Here is a 20004-nt window from a genome sequence, read left to right on the forward strand (position 1 = left end):
GGATCCTGTACAGTAAGAAGCACCCTCTCCACTGTAACCTATGTGCAAGCAGTAGAAAAACTGGAGAAATACCCAGAAAACTGAACTTAAAAACTGCACAGGTAAAAATATACCGTGCAAGGAAGCAACAGTACCTAGACAGCTCAGTTTATCTCAACTGTATTCTGAAACAAAACTGGAGCCCGCTACATAGAGTTTAAATATCAGACCAAGCATTCACACTTCTACCCACAAACAGCAACGGCACTCACTCAAGCGTTTGATCAGTATAAAACGTCCTTGTTTTTATTGGGCTGGTACATGTTTTCTAGAGTTTATAAGAGCAGTCGACTGGCAATGTAAAAACAGACAAGCGCTTTCCGTGGTTAAGCGAGGGCTCCCATTGGATCCCAGGCTGGGAGGATCACCGGTTCTTGTTTCGTCACTTCCAGCACCTCTGTGGAGAGGTACTTCTTGTCCACGACTACCTCGTAAACATACTCAGAGAACCAGTCGTCAGTCATGATGAGGTAGCCTGCAGAGGAAGAGGGAGGAAGAGGAGGTCAACCTAACCATGACGCACTAGATACATTTCTCTTTAAAAAAAAAAAAAAAAAAAAAACACAACACAACACAACGATGTCTAACAAACTGGAGGTTCAGGTTACAGGTTACTAGGACTGTTCTTGGATGGGGGGGTGATGTGGCTTTCAAGTGCCAGGCAACACTTCTTATTGGAAAAATCCGGAACATTGTTTCTAGCAGTCAAACATACAAACGAGAGATGGGTGTGGCAGAGAGAGAAACACTCCAGAGGATTATTACTGTTTATAAACACACACACCCGACAGAGCTTTATCACTTATTTAAAGATCAATAAGGAAAATCGTGGACAGCTGATCATAGTCTATTGGTTTCATTCATGGACTTACAAACAAGGGACAGAAACTGGAAGTTTCTCTAAACAGGCAGAACTGGAATACTCCTAATATACCCACTGGACACATGACGCCAAAAACGTCCACACCAGACTCAAGAGGTATTATAGATTATTAGTAGCATTATGGGCAGCAGTGTGGAGTAGTGGTTAGGGCTCTGGACTCTTGACAGTGGGTTCAATCCCCGATGGGGACACTGCTGCTGTACCCTTGAGCAAGGTACTTTACCTAGATTGCTCCAGTAAAAACCCAGCTGTATAAATGGGTAATTGTATGTTAAAAAAATAAATAATGTGATATAAATGTAACAATTGTAAGAAATTAATAATAATACTATTACTCAACATAAACCTGTAATGTAAGAAAAACACGTTTCGCAGCATACATTACCGCAGGCCGCAAGGATTTAAATTAAAGGGCATTAGCTAAATCCACAAAATTGAAAACCCTTGCCAAGGAATGTTAATTAGTTTCATCACGCTTGGATGAGTTGAGTTCAAAAATATTGTTTTGTTACACAAGTAGTGATATCTTCGCAGGAGGAGGAGGAGAAGGGCTTTTAGGACTAAAACATGGGATATTGGAAGCCAGGTTGTGTGCCTCGGGAGGGGAGCGTTACACATCTCACGCCAATCCGAGCCATCGATGGTATAACCGCACATCACTGCATGCGAGCGAAGGCTTTCACCAGCAATATAACCGAGATTATGCCTGGCATACACTTATTTTCCTTGGCCCTACCCCCTTGCAGCTTGGCAAGGGCAATAAAACAATGAAGGACTTCACAACTTTCTCTCTCATGAAACCACAGGAGATACACAACTAAAAAACGAGAGCCACATTCTCAGCTTCAAGCTCGATTAGACTGGACTTCCCCCACATCACACTCACTATGTGAGGGGCATTCAGTTATTCAGCGCATTTCAAATGCTTTAATGATGTAATTTGTCTATTGCGTTTGTTTTAAAAAGATTGAGACCCTACCTCTCGCAGGGTCCCCCTAACCACAAGCAGCAACTCCTCTGGGAAATTGCAGATTCTGCCCTGTTTGCAATTACAATCCAACACCACCGGGAGGCACTAAAACCCCACCAAAACTAAAAAAAATAAAATAACCCAGATAACTAGTGTTGGAAGGAACAGGCTTGGACTGTGCTTTGCCATCCCTGCAATAAAAGCAGCACACTGACCTATTTCCGCAGCCACTGTGAAGTGAGCGCATGCCCTGCGTGTCAAGGCAGTTCAGAGGAGCTTTACATAACAGAACACACTACTGTATTATCTGGCACGCAGGCTGTTGTGAAAGGCTCGAACCCAGCTCCTAATCTACCAGTCCAGGTTGCCCTGGCCCCTGCAGGCTCTTTCTCGTGCTGATAAGGGACAATAGGCACCAACGTTTTCTATCAGCAAGTCTGAACTCATTGTTTTACTGGGAAACGCAGAAACCTCCCAGTCTCAGTCTTGAACTTCACACCACGATGACAACCAGATGAAGAGTCACAAAGAAAACAGAGTATTAGAAAAAAACAAACCCGCTACAAAAAAATGAAATGCTATTTGCTTGTTTTAAAGCATTTACTGCAGGAATCGCTTATTTACAATGATAATACAATGCTTTCATAGACAACGGAAAGTCTGGCTGATGACTGATGACTGTTGTTGGTTCAGGACACACAGCTGCATCGAAAGTGTTTGCAGAACACAAATAAGCAGCAAGATTTTTTGATGGTTAGATCAGTTTCTAAGCTGCAAATTTACGCCAGCTCTGTTCTGGGTACACTGTGTGTTTTATAAGTCTTGCGAGGCTGTGCAGTGAAAAGAAAGTTTCTAGAAACTTTTATGGATCCGTCATCTCCTATGAAGACGATCTGTGAACAATTTATTTACACTGGCTTAAGAACCGTGTGCCCGCAACATGTCTAAAATACACTGTATGTTTCAAATTATCGCTGTAAAATTACATGATTACATTGCATGGTACAAATCTCCCCAGGGTGGTGATAAATATAAACCAGGACCACTCAGCCAAATGCAGAACATAAAATGACGTGCTGCAGACCACTTTTAATTGATATGTTTACAACAACTTTGTGTTTTCGTAAACACGTCTTGTTGGGGGCGATTATGAAGATATATAAACTTTAAACACTCAATCGAAAAATCTGAACAATAATAAATAAATCCAAACTTCATACACAGACTTAAACGTATATGTAGACTGCGAAACTATACCAGTATCAGGGCATACATGCACAAATAACATGACTTCCTTTTGTGCAAAATATCATTGTAATTGCAAATGACAGGACTTGATTACATATTACCAATGACACATATTTAATAATCTCCAGATGAGGATGATGTTGGGAGGTACAGATTTTGTTTGCTGGAGTGCTGGAGTTGCAGATTATTGGCCTGGGAGTGTGGAAGACGTAGATGCATGATTCTGGGGGCAGATCTGCTCCCAGGCCACAGGTTAGAAACAAACCCCTTAGCCCCTGCATGCTGCCATCGCACAAAATCTACACAGGAGGCTTAGTGTGCCAAAGACTATTAGCAAATTCTGCATTCACCAAATTGTTTTTCTTCTACTCAATTATTGTAAACCACAAACAGGGAATCTCAAACAGCGAATATAAAAATAAAAATAATATTAAAAACAGGTGTACAGTAATGATCAGTTAGCGCAACGCAAATCGAAGTGGAGAGTTGCTATGGAAACCTCAGCAGTGAGGGGTTGAAAGCGCTTTCTGAATCCAGCTCTAATCTGTACAGGAATGTGGCTGGACAGGACGTCCAGTAATCCGCCCCCCTCCTGATCTCCATGCACTGTACTGCAGCAAACGCATGGGTCAGGCAAATAATTAGCGTGGCTAATTAATGCTGAGCAGAGATAACAAACCCGATAAGGGGGGGGACGGGGCTGGCTACTTTGCAGATTCCTTGCTGAAGTGCTTAAAAGTGAAAACAGTTAGAAACGATCAGGAGAGCGTGCAGAGAGACAGCAAGAGAAAACTTAGGAGGAGCAACCAGACCTGGGCTTGGTTCCAGTGTTAACTGTGCAGTTAAGAATGAATTGCAAATACAATGTAAATGTAATTCTAACTGTATTTGATCCTTGGCACACCTGCGTAATTGTAGCATATAAATCGATCGATTACAGTTCAATTACACATTTATGTGTCTCTGATCATTTTTCTTGTATTTTCAAGAATAAATAAAGTTTCTATATTAGTAACTGTGATAATTGCTGGTTATTTGGAATAAACAGAGCAAACGTGTTAATGCGGGGAGCTGTTTATGCAACTTTTTTTGTATAATTGTAATCATTGCAACATAATTTGAACTGCAGTAGCAATTGAACACAATAGCACTGTAATTGCAATCTCAGCACACAATTCTGCTGCAATTGCAAATCTAATTACAACCCACCCCAGGTCTGGGAGCAACACAATATCTGAACGACTTAATCAAAAACTGAATTAAAGTTTCAAATCCGAAGATCTCTTTTCCCCTGTTCTAATGCAATCTAAGCTGCAATTGAACTGCAGCTGCCTCTGTGCTCCTTAATCTCTGCTACTTCAGACCAAACCCCCAGGAACCTGTCCTGTGATCCAGCAACAATTAGAAACACATAATATTCCCAGCAGGGTCCTTCCACTGCTAATCCAGCAATATAAAAGCACAAACTCTTGGCTGCCAAGCTGCTGAGCCCTTAGGGGTGACTTTAATAAACCTGTTTGATACTGATCCTGCGGCCGCACCCCCGCTGAGATAAACACGGTCCCACAAAGCCAGCGCTGCCCTCTCTCCCGTCAAAAGGGCTCTTGTTCCGCGCTTAGCTGTCGGGTGCCTTTCTGCCTTCCTCTTCAGTAGTGTTTGGTTAAGATTGGCTCTTCTTACTGAAGGCACAGCCAAACACTGCCTCAGCTCGGAGTACTGAGAATGGAGTGTTTGGACAGGTGCTCGTTATTAATGTGAAAGGGCGCAGAGAATGGAGGCTTGGACTAGTCCTCATTATTAATGTGAAAGGGTGCAGAGAATGGAGGCTTGGACTAGTCCTCATTATTAATGTGAAAGGGTGCAGAGAATGGAGGCTTGGACTAGTCCTCATTATTAATGTGAAAGGGTGCAGAGAATGGAGGCTTGGACTAGTCCTCATTATTAAGGTGCAGGGTAACGTCGGTTCTGGAGAGTGGAGAATGGAGCGTCAGGGTGAGGTGTTTTGGGGGTACAGTACCTTTGTTTCCACGGTCGTCTCCCCAGGAATTCTCAACTCTCCACTTCTCGTAACTTCCCCCCTTCTCTTCCTGTGAAACACACAAGAGAGCAGCGGTATAATATTCAGAGTGAACTCTAAATACGCTCCAGGGCTCAGCTGTCATAAGAAGAGAATATATTGAAAGTATTAATGCCTTCAGCACATGGATGGGTTCCGAACCACGTCCGGCTCGCCACTAATCAGGATTGTGGAGCACAAGCTTGGGGCAGCAGTGTGGAGTAGTGGTTAGGGCTCTGGACTCTTGACTAGAGGGTCATGGGTTCAAATCCCGGTGGGGACACTGCTGCTGTACCCTTGAGCAAGGTACTTTACCTAGATTGCTCCAGTAAAAACCCAACTGTATAAATGGGTAATTGTATGTAAAAATAATGTGATATCTTGTAACAATTGTAAGTCGCCCTGGATAAGGGCGTCTGCTAAATAATAATAATAATAATAATAATAACAAGCTTACAAGTGCTGATCCCAACATCAGGATCCTACAGCCTTCGCTCACCGGGCCAGGTCTGCTAGCCATGACTCAATGGAGCACAGCTACAGGCTACTAATTCAGTGCACACAGTCCTACAGAAAAGGCTTACTGGCTGTCATTGTCACGCATTACAGTAAACTGCTAAGTGTAGCTGACCAGCTGGAACAAGGCTTTCAAGACATGTGCATCTGGGCTCATTTATAGAAAACTGACAGCAATTTAAATAACTACTGTTCATTAACTAGCATAAACAAGGAAACAGCAAGTGACGCAGACACAAAAAGAACTCTATGAAACACAAAAATAATTCTAAGAAAATGATGGGGATTTCAACTTAGCTCTCACTTGACAGTGGTCCACATTATAAAACCTACCTACAATTCAGTCCAAACTGGCCCCTTTTTTAAGGCAGCCTCTAATCAAAGCCAAGGACAGTGAGCTACCCTCTCACTACACGCTCAGGAGAAACAACGGTCCTTTCCAGGCTGGGTAAAGCTAACATTCCTGCTGCCACAAAAATCTATATTTAGGGTCGGCCTGGAACCTGAATAGTATTGCGGTCAAAAGAAAGTAGGGATGGAAATAAAGACCCCCCCTTGCATACCTGTTCGGGTCACTCCATTTTCTGCTACGTGCTTAAAAACAAATCTTATTTCCACCCTTCTTAGATGATTTGAGCACAGTCTTGAACTGTACTGTTCACATTACCCTTTAAAGAGCTTCGGTTAACTCCAATCTGCCCCCTTCAACTTCCTCGCAGACGTTCTCTTTGTGCCCTGTTATCACCCCTCCCCTGACACGCTTATCCCCTAACAAACATCCTGCTCGTTAGGAGACTCATTTACAGCCGCCACCCCTCCCCCGGGCTGTAAACGTGAGGATGACTGTCAGATAACGAGCCCGGACAAGCCTGTGCCCTCTCCTTTATCACAGAAGCTGAGCAGTCACAGACCTGCGGGAGGCAGGGTGTAGAATAAATAACCAGCAGACACACCGCTTACACACAGACATGCAAACTCAACTCCAATTCCATAGCTGCAGGGCATTCCATTAAACACAAAAGCAGAGGAAAAAATCAATTAGCGTTGCCTTCTCAATGCCAGCGTTGGCATCTTGTGTGCTTGTTTGGCAGAAACTATGGTAATTGCAAAAAAAGTGCTGTATTTCCTATTTTTCGAAAAAACATATTTTAAGAGCACCGATTTTTTTTTTTTTTTTTTAATTTTTTAATTGTTCTTCTCCCCCCACAGTATTCAGAAGGTTGTTTTGGAATGTCATTTTCCTTAAATACATTTTGCTAGTTCCTTATCATTATTATTATTATTATTTATTTCTTAGCAGACGCCCTTATCCAGGGCGACTTACAATTGTTACAAGATATCACATTATTTTTACATACAATTACCCATTTATACAGTTGGGTTTTTACTGGAGCAATTTAGGTAAAGTACCTTGCTCAAGGGTACAGCAGCAGTGTCCCCTACCTGGGATTGAACCCACAACCCTCCGGTCAAGAGTGCAGAGCCCTAACCACTACGCCACACTTATCCTTGCACATATTTTGCAGTATAATCTTTACACTCTACATGCTGTAGCACTCTCATTTCTCCTTGCTCCATATATATGGACATATCTATATCTAAATATATACAAGAGATGGAAATAAGACTCCTACTGCATAACAGTTTCACACATTCCAGGTTTTAATATGAGCTTGATTAGCCAGTGTACAGGTAACAAGCTCGGGTGTGTTATTAAAATCATAGCAAAACCAGGATTGGATCAAAGTGCTATGCAATGGGAGCCTTATTTCCACCCCAGTACATCTATCTATATCTATCCTTATTTCCCCCCAGGGACCCCATTCAGGATTGAAGTTATTGGTTAGCCTTGGCTTGTACCTTGTCAGTGACAGCAGTCAGGACCATGGCATGGGTCATCAAGGAGTCTCCAAATATTAACCTCTCAGCCTTGGACAGGTTCTTCACAGAGATCCCAAACACCAGCTCATGGTTAAACCTGCCGGCACACACACACACAGAGACATTGTGAAACATCACACACGTGGACCCCGACTGATTAAAAAGGGGCTCGACTCTTTGGAAGAGGCTGGTACTCACACGTCCATGTCGTTGATACCCAGCTTGCCGTGGAAGTGCTTCCCAACATCGCAGCCGAACCACACAGCCTAAGAACGAGAGAACCAGCACACGGGACACAGCACAGTAAGATCGTTGAGTATCAGAAGAATTCAGCTCATTTGGTGCAGGCTGACAAAGCATTTTTTTTTCTGTTCTTTATTTTGAAAAGGGTAAGGCACAGACATGCTGCGGAGGGTTACCTCCCCGTCTTTGATGGAGTCCGCAGCAGCTTTCTTGAGCACGTCCACGGCCTGGTTGTTGTAGTTGGTCCCGCGGCCGCCCACCATGTTACCCAGGAACTCTACACCGTACAGCTTATTGTAGGGGTTCTGGGGTCGAGGGTCATTCACCAGGCAGATCTGCTCGCCAAGGGGAGAGGGAGAGAGAGAGAGAGAGAGAGAGAGAGAGAGATGGATAACAAGTTGCCAGTGTTACACAAGTTGTAAAAGAATGATTACAATTGGAGCAGTGCCAGAGGAAATCTTTTTAATTGCTTTGATTGGTAATAAAAGTGTTAAATTAATGATACAAGCATATACGGAACAAGATATCGAAGAGAACCACTTATTCCCGTGTGAACAACAGACTTTAATTATTCAATTTCTATAAATTTATAAGGTTACACTATTAATAAATAATGATGAATCCTACATGCAAGTTCAGATCTTGTCAAAGGCCCAGACAGAGACTGACCACTAGTGGATAATTACAGTATCTTTCTAACATACTTTTTTTTTGGTAAATTTTTGGAGCCACTGAGCTTCTTTTAATAATTCCCCTTGGCAAGTGTCACGATCTTCATATCCATGATTTCCAACAGCATCAGGAAAGGTGTCAATCCATCCGTGTGTTCCTTTACATTGCGGAAGAAGGGTTTGACATGCTCTCAGTGTCAGTGTGTGTGTCTCACCTTGTCCTTAATGTTGTACAGTGGTTTGACATGTTCTCTGTAGAACTGCAGCAGGCTCAGTGTCAGTGTGTGTGTGTGTCTCACCTTGTCCTCAATGTTGTACAGTGGTTTGACATGCTCTCTGTAGAACTGCAGCGGGCTCAGTGTCAGTGTCAGTGTCAGTGTGTGTGCGTCTTACCTTGTCCTCAATGTTGTACAGTGGTTTGACGTGCTCTCTGTAGAACTGCAGCGGACTCAGTGTCAGTGTCAATGTGTGTGCGTCTCACCTTGTCCTCAATGTTGTACAGTGGTTTGACGTGCTCTCTGTAGAACTGCAGTGGGCTCAGCGGCCCCAGCCGATGGAAGTTCTTCTCCTTGTCTCGGTACTCCCAGGTGAACATACTGGGAGGGCTGCCCAGACAGACACTCACCACCCGAAACACCTGCAGCAGACAGGGAGAGAGAGAGAGAGAGAGAAACCCAAACCAGGGCTTACACAGGGCCGGTTATACTGGTGCATGGCTATGCTGGGGAAAGCATGCACCACAGAGCAATACAACTCGGAAGGTAGCAACAGCGGACCAAGAGAATGAGGATGGTATGCTTGGTGCCTGTCACGTGTATAGGGGCTCAATGTGACCACACTAAAGCTCAAAGCATCCCTGTGGTCTATGCTGGCTACACGCAGGGATGGAGAGAAGACTCACCTGATCCATTCCTGGTTTTATTAGAAGTTTAATAAGACGCTCCTGACCTTGTTACCTGCACTGTGGCTAATCAAGCTCCTAGTAAAACCTGGAATGGGTGAAACTGCAATGCAAAACGAGTCTTATTGCCATCCCTCTAATTAATATATATACATATATTTATTTATTGTTATATATATTTTTTTCTGCCCATCTGTACTGGTCCAGTGATAAATGAATCACCCTGCATTGAAATCAACAGTTGTCCAGTTACTGCGTGACACTGTACCAGTGACCCAACGAACCATCTCCCATCAAGGCTATAGAGGATTATTCATTGCATTCGCATTCTGCTGTAGTCAAATAGATATTTTTTTGTTGTTTTTGTTTTTTTTAGAGGTCTGTTTAAATCAGACAAATTCCAAACATTTCTCAGAAGCCGAGTTTCCAGAACCGAGAGAGAAAATCGGAGGAATTTCCTTCCTTTCCTGTCACAGCAGACTCCTGCCCGCCTCCCTAAGCACACACAGGCTCACACACGACGGAGCCCTATTAAGTTTTCCATCCCTTCTGTTCTGGTTATTCGCAGCGGCTTGGGGCACGCTCTGTTTGTTTTCATGCAGCTCTCTCCCGTGGCGCTGTGTAAACTCTGCCCAGCTGTATCCAGAGTGTACCCAACGCTGGGCACAGCCGGCTGGGAGAAAAATACCTGCCCTGCCCTTCTCCCCCGTCTCTCTCTTAGAACGGACAAATAAATTCCCAGCTCAGAACAAACAGAGGAGCCCCTCTCTGTTCAAAGGACGGAGGAAACACACCCGGGTCGCGTGACGTCAGGAAACGAAAAGTGTCAATATTGAAACACCTGTGTGCAGACAGAAATATATATAAAAATTTTTTTAAAAAAGCCATGTTTCACTTGCGACCTGCCATGCAGGCTATAGCTGTGGTCAAGCCAGCCTTTAAATCTCTTTTCCCCTCCGTCTCTCTTTTTAGAAGAGCGGTGACTGACACTGCCATGTGTCTGGGGTGTTCAGCAAACAGGCCATGAATCAGTCACTGCGTATCTTACAAAAGGAAGCAGGGATAACAGTCAGTAGTGGGGAGCACTCATGCCACCAAGTGTAGATATTTTTCTGGCTTCAAGATTACATGCAGGGAGTTTAACTTATACTCCGCCAGGATATGCCACAACTGTATTTTTAAGAGCATTGGTACAGAGGGGATCAGATTCAGCAATTTCAGTACTGCAAATGCTAGAGCCTGGAAATTACACTGAAAGCACTCAAGCCCCTCATCATTAGGGCCATTGCCATCAGCCTAGAGCAAACTACCAACATCTTCAGCGTGGAATTGGAAAAACAAATGCATCGGAAAAATAAATGCATCAGACCACACAAGTCACTCCCTTAAGGAAATGATTTGGAAGCACATTATCAGTAATCAGTGTTCTTAGAACACAAAAACTGCACAACTTGGAGGCCATACAGTGATCAGGCCACACAGGAAATAATAATAATTTTAAAAAATACATGCAGACTATTGAGTTTGCTGGCTCTCAGATCCCCAGTACAGCACTGAGTTCTCTATACTAGACTGTATTGAATTAGCTGGCTCTCAGATCCCCAGTACAGCACTGAGTTCACTATACTAGACTGTATTGAGTTTGCTGGCTCTCAGATCCCCAGTACAGCACTGAGTTCTCTATACTAGACTGTATTGAATTAGCTGGCTCTCAGATCCCCAGTACAGCACTGAGTTCTCTATACTAGACTGTGTTGAATTAGCTGGCTCTCAGATCCACAGCACTGAGTTCTCTATACTAGACTGCATTGAATTAGCTGGCTCTCAGCTCCCAAGTACAGCACTGAGTTCTCTATACTAGACTGTATTGAATTAGCTGGCTCTCAGATCCCCAGTACAGCACTGAGTTATCTGTACTAGACAGTATTGAATTAGCTGGCTCTCAGATCCCCTGTACAGTACTGCGAGTTCTCTACCTAGACTAAAAGGTTCCCTCAGACAATATCTTTTCTGTTTTAAACAGCAGCTCAAGCCCGATTCACTCGATGTTACACAAACACTTAGTATTATTATAACAAAGAGATACAGCAACTCATCATCAACGCCCCTGGCCTGTGGGGGCAGATGGCTGCTGTACAGACACCAGCTGAGTAAGCAAATAGCCTTGGCTGTCCTGCCAGGATATTCTGGGTAATTTAGAGAAAGAAGCACACATGACCTTGGCTTTTTCTTTTGTTTTTACCTTATCATCCTAATGGCATGCTGTTGATGGTTTGAGATGTAATTGTTCCTCGACATACAAACGATTTTAATTGCAGTGGTATTATCTACATATTATCTAGTTTTCTACCAATGCAGAACAGCTGGATGGGACTGGCTATTTCACCCCAAAAAGGGTTTTCAACAATGGTGACCTGCAAGACTTGTAACACACTCCTGGTTTCACTATGAGCTTAAGACGACACATCTCAACTAGTTACCTACACACAGTGGCTGATCAAGCTCATATTAATACCTGGAATGGGTGAAACTGCTGTGCAATAGGAGACTTGTTTCCATCCCTGTAACCTAGACAGTGGCAGAACTATATACCACCTGCGTGACTTCCACCACAACTCTGTTCATTTCTATAGCAGGAATATCACTGTCCTTTCAATACATTCTCTTGTGTATACTGCTGCCCCCCGAAACCTTGTCCCGAGCATCAGAGACCAACCTGTAATCAAAGAGCTCCCCCGTGTGGTGATTGAGTGTCGAAACAGGTTCTCTCGCTTGGTGCTCTCTCAAGCCACCCCAGTCCAGGACCTTGCTCAAACCATTTCCTTAAATATTGAGTCGAGCAGCCCAGAGCCTTGTACCAACCAGGTGCTTCATAGCTGAAGTGAACCTCTGTGTTTTACCAAGTAATTAAAGAGCCCGGTTGGAATATGATCCTGGATTGGAATGGATTTAAAGAGCTGAAGTGTCAGAGGACAGGACCACAGACTACTGCGTGCACTCAGAAGAAAGGAAGGGGTCGGAGCCACCGAGAAAAAAATAAAAGGAGTTGAAACAAGTGCTTACCTCCTCTATCATAGTATCCATGGTCTCAGAGAGCTCTGCTTTAGACGCATCGCTGGCTACCATGTTCCTCAGTCTGAGGCAATACTCTCTCATCTGAACATCAGGGAAGAGACGGACAATGTGGTGTTAATGAACCTTTGCAGGGAACGTCACAACACAGTGCATTTGTAAATTTAAAAAGACACAAAACAGTTTTACATACAGAAGCGGGTTGTGTGCATTTTCTACCTTTCTGCCCGCAGTAACGTCAGACCACCCAACGTGTTGCAGAGCACTGTGAAAACCCCAGCCCCTCACCTTGTGGTTCAGAATGTCATTCATCCGTCTGGAGGCCTCCGAGCTGTGCGACTCCGGGAAACTCTTCTTGGGCACAACGCCGTATTTTTCTGGAATAAAAACAAAAGCAATGATTTTGCTTAAAGAGATTTTTTTTTTTAAATGTTTGTAAAAAAAAATAAAAATCGGTGACACTGATATTTCATATATACAATATTCTAATAATCTCCTGATGTCCAGTCTTACCGATAAGGTTGACCAGCATGTCCCACTGTCCTCCGTCATTGGAGGGGTTGGACAGAAGGAACTGGACCAGTCTCCCGTCCACAGGCTCTTTCCGCTGGGCCGTCTCCACGTAGACGTGCAGGAAGTAGTAACAGCGTTCAATCTGAAGGAACGAGACAAAACACGGGGGGGGTGGGGTGGGGGGCTGTCCTACATCATCAACAAATAATACCAAGGTTATGGAAATCTAACAATGTATTCCTGTCTGAGAAGATATTTAAAAAACGCTAGGCAAGATTGTAATCCACCACCTAGGAGCTACAGGCCTGGGTTTCCAGCTTCTGCGATTTAAAAGGTGCTGTACAGTCACCTGGCATGCTTGCGATCTCGTTTTCTTACTGCATGCCTAACGAATACAGCAATAACGCAGGCTCATTTCTGGAAGGGTAACGTGCTGCTGTTTATTTTATTTTTTTAAACTTTCAGTTACTAAAGAGCTTAGGCATTGCTAAGATTTGAAATGTAAAACACATTTCCTTGGCGGCTGCTCCGAGTCCTTGCATTACCTTATCCCAGAAGAACAGATAGGACTGGCTGAACTCGAATTCCTCCAAGTTAAACTTCTTCATGAACGGGAGACGCATCACGTTGAGGCAGGAAAAGATCCAGCACCTTCCTGAAAGTGGCAAACAACACAGGCTTGAGTAACGCAATTCATTACAAGGGAGGTTACGGTGGGGCTTACGACAGAAAACACGAATCGATCGGTCAGCTGCAGTCATCCCGCCACTGATAATAAAAACCCACTCAAGAAAAGAACACGGGTCAGAGATGACAACAGAACAGATATCATAGGAGCCTGTTGCAATCACAGGCATTGGTTTAACTTTAATGTGCGGCATCAGTAACATGGTGTTGGGTTTCAAAAAAGTTATTTTGGCCCCTAGACCTTACACTGTCTGGGGCACCCCTCCCTCCCTCAGCCAGACGCTCTATACGAGTCTAAACAGGTAGCACCCCCCCCCCCCCCCCAGCATCATTAAAAATTGGACAGTCACGAAATGCATTCACTGCCACGTACATGAATGCCATACAAGTGTAATAATCCATGCCGTGGCTCACCTGAGCTCTTCTGGTGGGTGATGGGCTTGCCCTCGCTGGGGATGGCGTGCTGGAAGACGTGGACGGTGTCCTGCACCGTCGTCCTGTGCAGACACACCTCCAGGGGGTCGATGCAGGTCGACACATTCTGAGCCAGCAGGTAGCGGGGCTCCGACTTCAGCTTCTTGGTGAAGGAGGCGACCTTCTCAGGGCTCAGACCTGCACGCAAAACATTCGCCTATATTTAAAGTCTCGCACTCCGTCCCGGTTTTACTATGAGCTTGATTAGCCACAGTGCACAGGTAGCGCAGGTGTGTGTTATCAAACTCACAGGAAATCCTAGAATAGTTCTCTCTCTCTATATATAAGCTAGTAATAAAATAAGTAGTAAAGCCTATTTTAAAGGACTCCGGTGTGCCGCAGCGCCTGCATTACCAGTTTTTGTGAAAGGAACTAAAGCAAAGAACATATTAATGTCTGGATTCACAGACCCCGAGGCGCACTCAGGGTCTACCTTACCTACAGGATAACACTACCGATAAGAACATTGGAGTTCACGACTGTTTGAAGCAACAGGTGAACGAATAATAATTTAAAAAAAGAAACTCTGTTACCTTTACAAGTCTTTAAATTAAACTTTCAAAAAGAACAAAAAGGCCAGTCTTACAAAAATGAATAGGGCTAATATACTGACCAGCCAATTTGACCTTACTGTTTTAGTAATATTAATTAAAAAAAAAAAAAAAAAAACACTCAAAACTTGTCTTGCAATAAATAAATAAACACATAAAAGCTTCTCTAATTTATTGTGGTGCTCTCAAAATGGTTCCTATTTCTTTCAGTCGTGATGTCTGCATAGGGTAGCGGCACTGAAGCAGGCACCTGTGCTTTGAGGTAAATTAATTAAAGGTAGTGTGGCAATGCAACGTTCGAGGTGATTTTAAAGTACAAAACAAATCAATGAACGTGTTTTTTGTTATCAATCTAGTTAGTAGATAAGAATAAGAAACTTTTACACCAAAAATAAATGTATTCCTTTGTGTATCTACGGTACTTATACACAAAAACGCACGTTCCTTGTAGAACTAACCCCTAAATCACTGTTGAGCGTTAATGAAAGGAAACTCAATGTAAAACGAGTTTACCTTAGTGACTATTACTAATAACAGGGCTACTCGCAATACACAAATCAGCAAATCTATAATGACATCTGTGGACATGTTTTCAAATATAACTCGAGACCCGGCGAAACTTGACTCTTTTTGGATTCAAATTAAGAATTACAGATACTGTTAACGCATTAATAATAAATAATATTGGAGTAAATCCACTTTCTTACCAGCTGTCATGGCGTATTTTTTGTTAATTAATGTATATATATATATTTTTTTCTTAAAATTGATGTTGAACCCTTTGCCGGACTCCGTGAAGTAAAAAGAGCTTTCCGGAAACAGGAAGTAGAAACACGACACGGAATTCTCTCCCCGCAGTCGAGTAATGTTTTTATTTTATTTTATTTTTATTTAAAAATGCTACTTTGCTATTACATTTTTTTTTTTACGATGAAACAAAGTTCGGAAACAGGAAAGCGTCAATTTAAATATATTTTTCGTTCGAAGGCAGTTACTTTGTTGTAGTTTTATTTAAACCGCGGCGGGAGGTTTAAATGCAGGCATCTGTTAATTTCGTTTCTTTTTTAGTCTGCTTTTCGGCTGAAGTTGTGTTTTTTTTCAGTCGTTTCGATGTTGTCTTTTTACTACTTTGTTAAAAATAAAATAAAACCACCTCGTTTTGAGACAGAATCATTGCCTGCATAAACTGAGCGTTTTCCTATGTAGCGTGCAAACATGACGCGTACCTCACATTAAGATCTGCGTCGTGTCGCAAGACGTACAGAATGAACACGTGTAATATTATGCTTTTTTTTCCAGTCTGGTTATTTATCAATAGGACTGTTATTAACAACCACAGTCTAAACGTAATAGCAGTTCCAGGTTTTAGTGCGAGCTTGATTAGCCACAGTGTATAGGTAACAAGCCCAAGCATGCCTTATTAAATTCAGAGTACTAAAGCCAGAAATGGATCAGAGTGCTATGCAATGGGAGTCTTATGTTTCTGTCCCTGGTGTGACAGACAGACAGATAGACAGGGCAGGGCACTTCCATACACTGTACCCTCACATTTTGATACCCTCAATTTTCTGTGTCAAATAATGTCCTGAGAAAGTGCAATCACAACTAGCGGTTCTGTAGATAAAGAGTTTAACTATAGCTTTGACAGGAGCGGATTGTTGTTTAAATATTAAAACAGAACCTGGCATTTTACTTTCTTTTAATGATAGAAAAGAGACGCGCAGTTAGATCCTGGTGTTCACAAAGCCCCCTTCTGTTAATGATTTAAACAACAACGGTAGATGCATTTCAATCAACTGAATATACAGAGCCCACAGTGTCAGAGCAGACCCAGGGCTAATGAGCGTGTCTAATAATGTACACGTTAAGAACATAGTTAAGTACAATTTGCCCTGGGTGGCCTTCATGTTCCACGGAAGGGTAAATGAATGTGTGTTTGTTTTTCTGCAGCAGAACAAGTCTGAGCAGGCAGCCCATGGAAACAGGCATCAAGTCTGTAATGTACTCCCGCAGTCAGCTGAGTGCTGGCCATTCTTCCATTCTGTTACTGTGGTGCGGTCAGCCGCGTCCCAGTAAAACCACATACAGAACTGCACTGGTCTCGCGGGCTGGATCCAGTCATGCAGCAGGTAAAATACTAAACTGCAGCCTTCTTCTGATGAGAAAAGTGCAGCTTGGCATTATGCAAAGTCTTGTTTATTTATTTTGCCTACTAGTGTATATTGTCCCATTGTGGGTTTTTTTCTATTTGTATTGCCTGTTTAACACGTGTATACTGCTGCCATCTTAGCTGGAGACATGAGGCATATAGATATACTATATATATATATATATATATATATATAAAGAGAGAGAGAGATGCTTGCTTATACTAGACATTAAACAGGGATGGAAATAAGACAGTTTGATCCGTTTCTGGTTTTGCTGAGTTTAATAACCTGAACGTGTTACCTCAACACTGAGGCTAATGAAGCTCGTAGTAAATCCTGGAATGGGTGACACTGCTAGGCAGCGGGAGTCTTATTTCCATCTCTGCATTAGGTGCTGCAGTCCCCTGGTACAGGTTCCCAGTTGCTCTGTTTCCTATACATGCCTTTCTTTCTTTGTTTGTTTAAGAGCTCGTCTCCTGGAATCCGTCTCTCCACACACCTGGTGTGCTTCGGGCTGCCCATGGACCTGCGTCGTCTAGAGGGTAGGGGGCTGGGCTTTGTGGGGGGGGGGGGGGGGGCAACTTAATTGGAATTGATTAAAAAGGAATTGGAAATGTAATTAGAATTGAAAACACCCGCTGTGTTGCAGACATGTCGGCTGTGCAGTACCTGTGCGCTCACTGCAGGTGTGATGAAGCGCTGGGCACGCTGTTTAAAACAGCCTTCAGCCAGCAGGACAGAGACAGGGATGGGCTGCTCAGCATGAAGGTGAGGCACGGCACTGGCTCATTTCAGGCAGCTCTGCTGTCTGATTTGTTCTTTTCCCTTTTTCTTTGCATTTTTAGATGTGCTTAAGATATATCTTACCAGCCCTGGTGCTGGACTGAAGTAGTCTTACTACAATCTGCAAGAGGTTTGAAAGTTTTTATAAGCCAGTGAAATGATTCCCTAAATCGTCCCCGGCGCGCACTTCAGTTCACTACGCAGCTCTGCAAGGGGAACCTGTTACAGCATTGCTCTGCTGTCTGGTATCATACTGGGCTCTCCGTTTGAATAATACTAATGTACTGATATTCCCCACCCAGGAAACAGAGCAGGCTCTCCTCTCCCTCTTCATCCTCCACCCGGATCACCTGAGCCGGCTGAGAGAGCTGCTGAGAGCCGGCAGGGACCTCCGAACAGACCTGCCGCTCTTCACTGCAATCTCTGCTCTCACCACTAGGGTGCTGCTCAAAGAACCGCAGTGAGTAAGGATTCTGCCTGCCTGCTTGCCCGTCTGTCTGCCTGTTTACACTGGCAATATGCATTCAGATCAGTGTAATTGCATCGCAGTTAAAGATGAAAGGGATTTGTTTTGGAGCTACACTAATAAATATTAAGATCTCTTGTTTTGACTTCCCCCCCCGGACAGGAGTGACGCAGTGAAGCCAGAGTCAATATCCGGGAAGGAGGGTCTGGAACTGGCTGATTTCTTCGCTCTGAACTGGAAGCTTGAGAATATCAGCGTGCGGGACGATCTCCGAGCCCTGCTGATGTACCTCGCCTGAGGGGGGATCAGAGAGACATACTAAACCAGTTGGGCTTTATTAAACACACATGCCTCCAGCATCTTCCTGGCTATTCAACACATAACCTCCCCCTGCTGGACTCTGAGTTGCTTGCTTGCTCTGTATGTACTGTATAGAGACATCTGTAACAGGCCTAGCCACCTGATGGGCAATAAACAGATTACACCCTTTCATGGGTTTGTTATATCTCTCTCCCTCAATATGTATTTGTGTGGGTTTGAGGAAGTTCATTGTTAAGAATGCCTGTGTGTGGCTTCCTCACTTCCTCAAATGGTTTTGACCACTGCAACGGTTTGTCAAATAGCATCTTGAATCTCTGAGCATTTGAGAGGGTGGAGTGGGGTGGGATGTGTGATCTGAGATAGATAGATAGAGAGAGGGAGGGACAGGTTAGCTACACCAGAGAGACGGATAGACAGGGCAGGTTGTGGGATTGTGTCCGGACTGAGATGGCTGGAATTCGAACCCCAGTCCCCCGCCTCCTGCTCCTAGTTCTAACCAGCCTACCCCCAGGTAAGACAGGGGTTTCACATGGTTTGTTGTTCTTATTCGTTTCCTCAGTCTTTCTTGTGTGTTTCAAGAAGTTCAGTGTGTGTGTGCGAGTGTGATAGTTGACTTGTGTATGTGTGTGTGGTTAACTTATTTCTCTGATGGATTGATACATATTTAAATGGTGGTGATTATTCAGATTGAGATGAACTACCCCATCGAGACGCAGTGACTGAGCTTGTTTCCAGTTTGTGATGGCTGTGATTCGAACCCCAATCACCTAGCTCCTGTTTCACACTCTAACCAGTCTACTTCATGTAAGACAGAGCGATGTCATTCTATTATAAGACATGCCAAAAACTGTTTCATATCAAGTTATTTTTAAGGATAAATGAAGTTTAATACCAGTGAAATTCTTGAACTTATTAATTGTATTGTAAGAGCAGTGTGATACTTTAATTACAGTTTAGGATCAGAGAGTATTTTTACATTCAAAATACTGATCAGTGCAATTACACAGCAACTGCACGCGAATGACATGTAATAGCAATTAAAGAATTGTATCTGCAGCTACATTTAAAATCCACATTATTACATATTAATCACATTTTCAGTTTCAGTTCTGCATTCACGGTGCAGCTTTGCTCGGTGATAAACTGACAACGGATCTGTGGTTTTGTTTTTTATTCCCTCTCTATTTTATATCAGTCTCTTCGAGAAGTTTAGGTTTTTTTTTTTTGAGTTCTGGAGTCCATCTGTTTTCTATTTAAATAAACATTCTGTAGCAAAAAATATGTATTACTTGTTACAGTTTTACCCCTCTCTCTCTCTCTCTCTCTCTCTCTCTCTCTCTCTCTCTCTCTCTCTCTCTCTCAGCAGTTTTTTCCCGATATCCCTGCCATCCTCAAGTGACTGGTATCAAACCCTTTCTGGAAATCCCAGTAGGGGGCGCTCTCTCCCTGAACTGCTCTGTGATACACTGTGGTCCAGGGAGCTGGAGTGGAGAGTGGGGCCGGTCTGACGTGGGTAATTTCAACCCCTTGAACATGAGTGATGACAGAGTGCAGGTGTCTGCGATCCCAGTAAGAGAGA

General features: G+C 43.5%; 1 protein-coding gene across 1 annotated transcript; it reads right to left on the bottom strand.

Moving 5' to 3' along the window:
• Positions 1 to 258: 258 nt before the first annotated feature.
• LOC117430219 (bleomycin hydrolase-like) lies at positions 259 to 15560 on the bottom strand. Its single transcript, XM_059000736.1, has 12 exons — positions 15413 to 15560; positions 14095 to 14292; positions 13539 to 13648; positions 12994 to 13135; positions 12769 to 12857; positions 12472 to 12564; positions 8989 to 9144; positions 8013 to 8171; positions 7792 to 7859; positions 7573 to 7690; positions 5158 to 5227; positions 259 to 514 (listed from the first exon to the last, which is right to left on the bottom strand). The coding sequence occupies exons 1-12, from the start codon at positions 15420 to 15422 to the stop codon at positions 366 to 368; spliced, it is 1362 nt and encodes a 453-aa protein (XP_058856719.1). The 5' UTR covers positions 15423 to 15560; the 3' UTR covers positions 259 to 365.
• Positions 15561 to 20004: the final 4444 nt, after the last annotated feature.

This window comes from Acipenser ruthenus, chromosome 26 (assembly GCF_902713425.1).
Source record: "Acipenser ruthenus chromosome 26, fAciRut3.2 maternal haplotype, whole genome shotgun sequence".
In the NCBI taxonomy this organism is placed as follows: Eukaryota; Metazoa; Chordata; class Actinopteri; order Acipenseriformes; family Acipenseridae; genus Acipenser; species Acipenser ruthenus.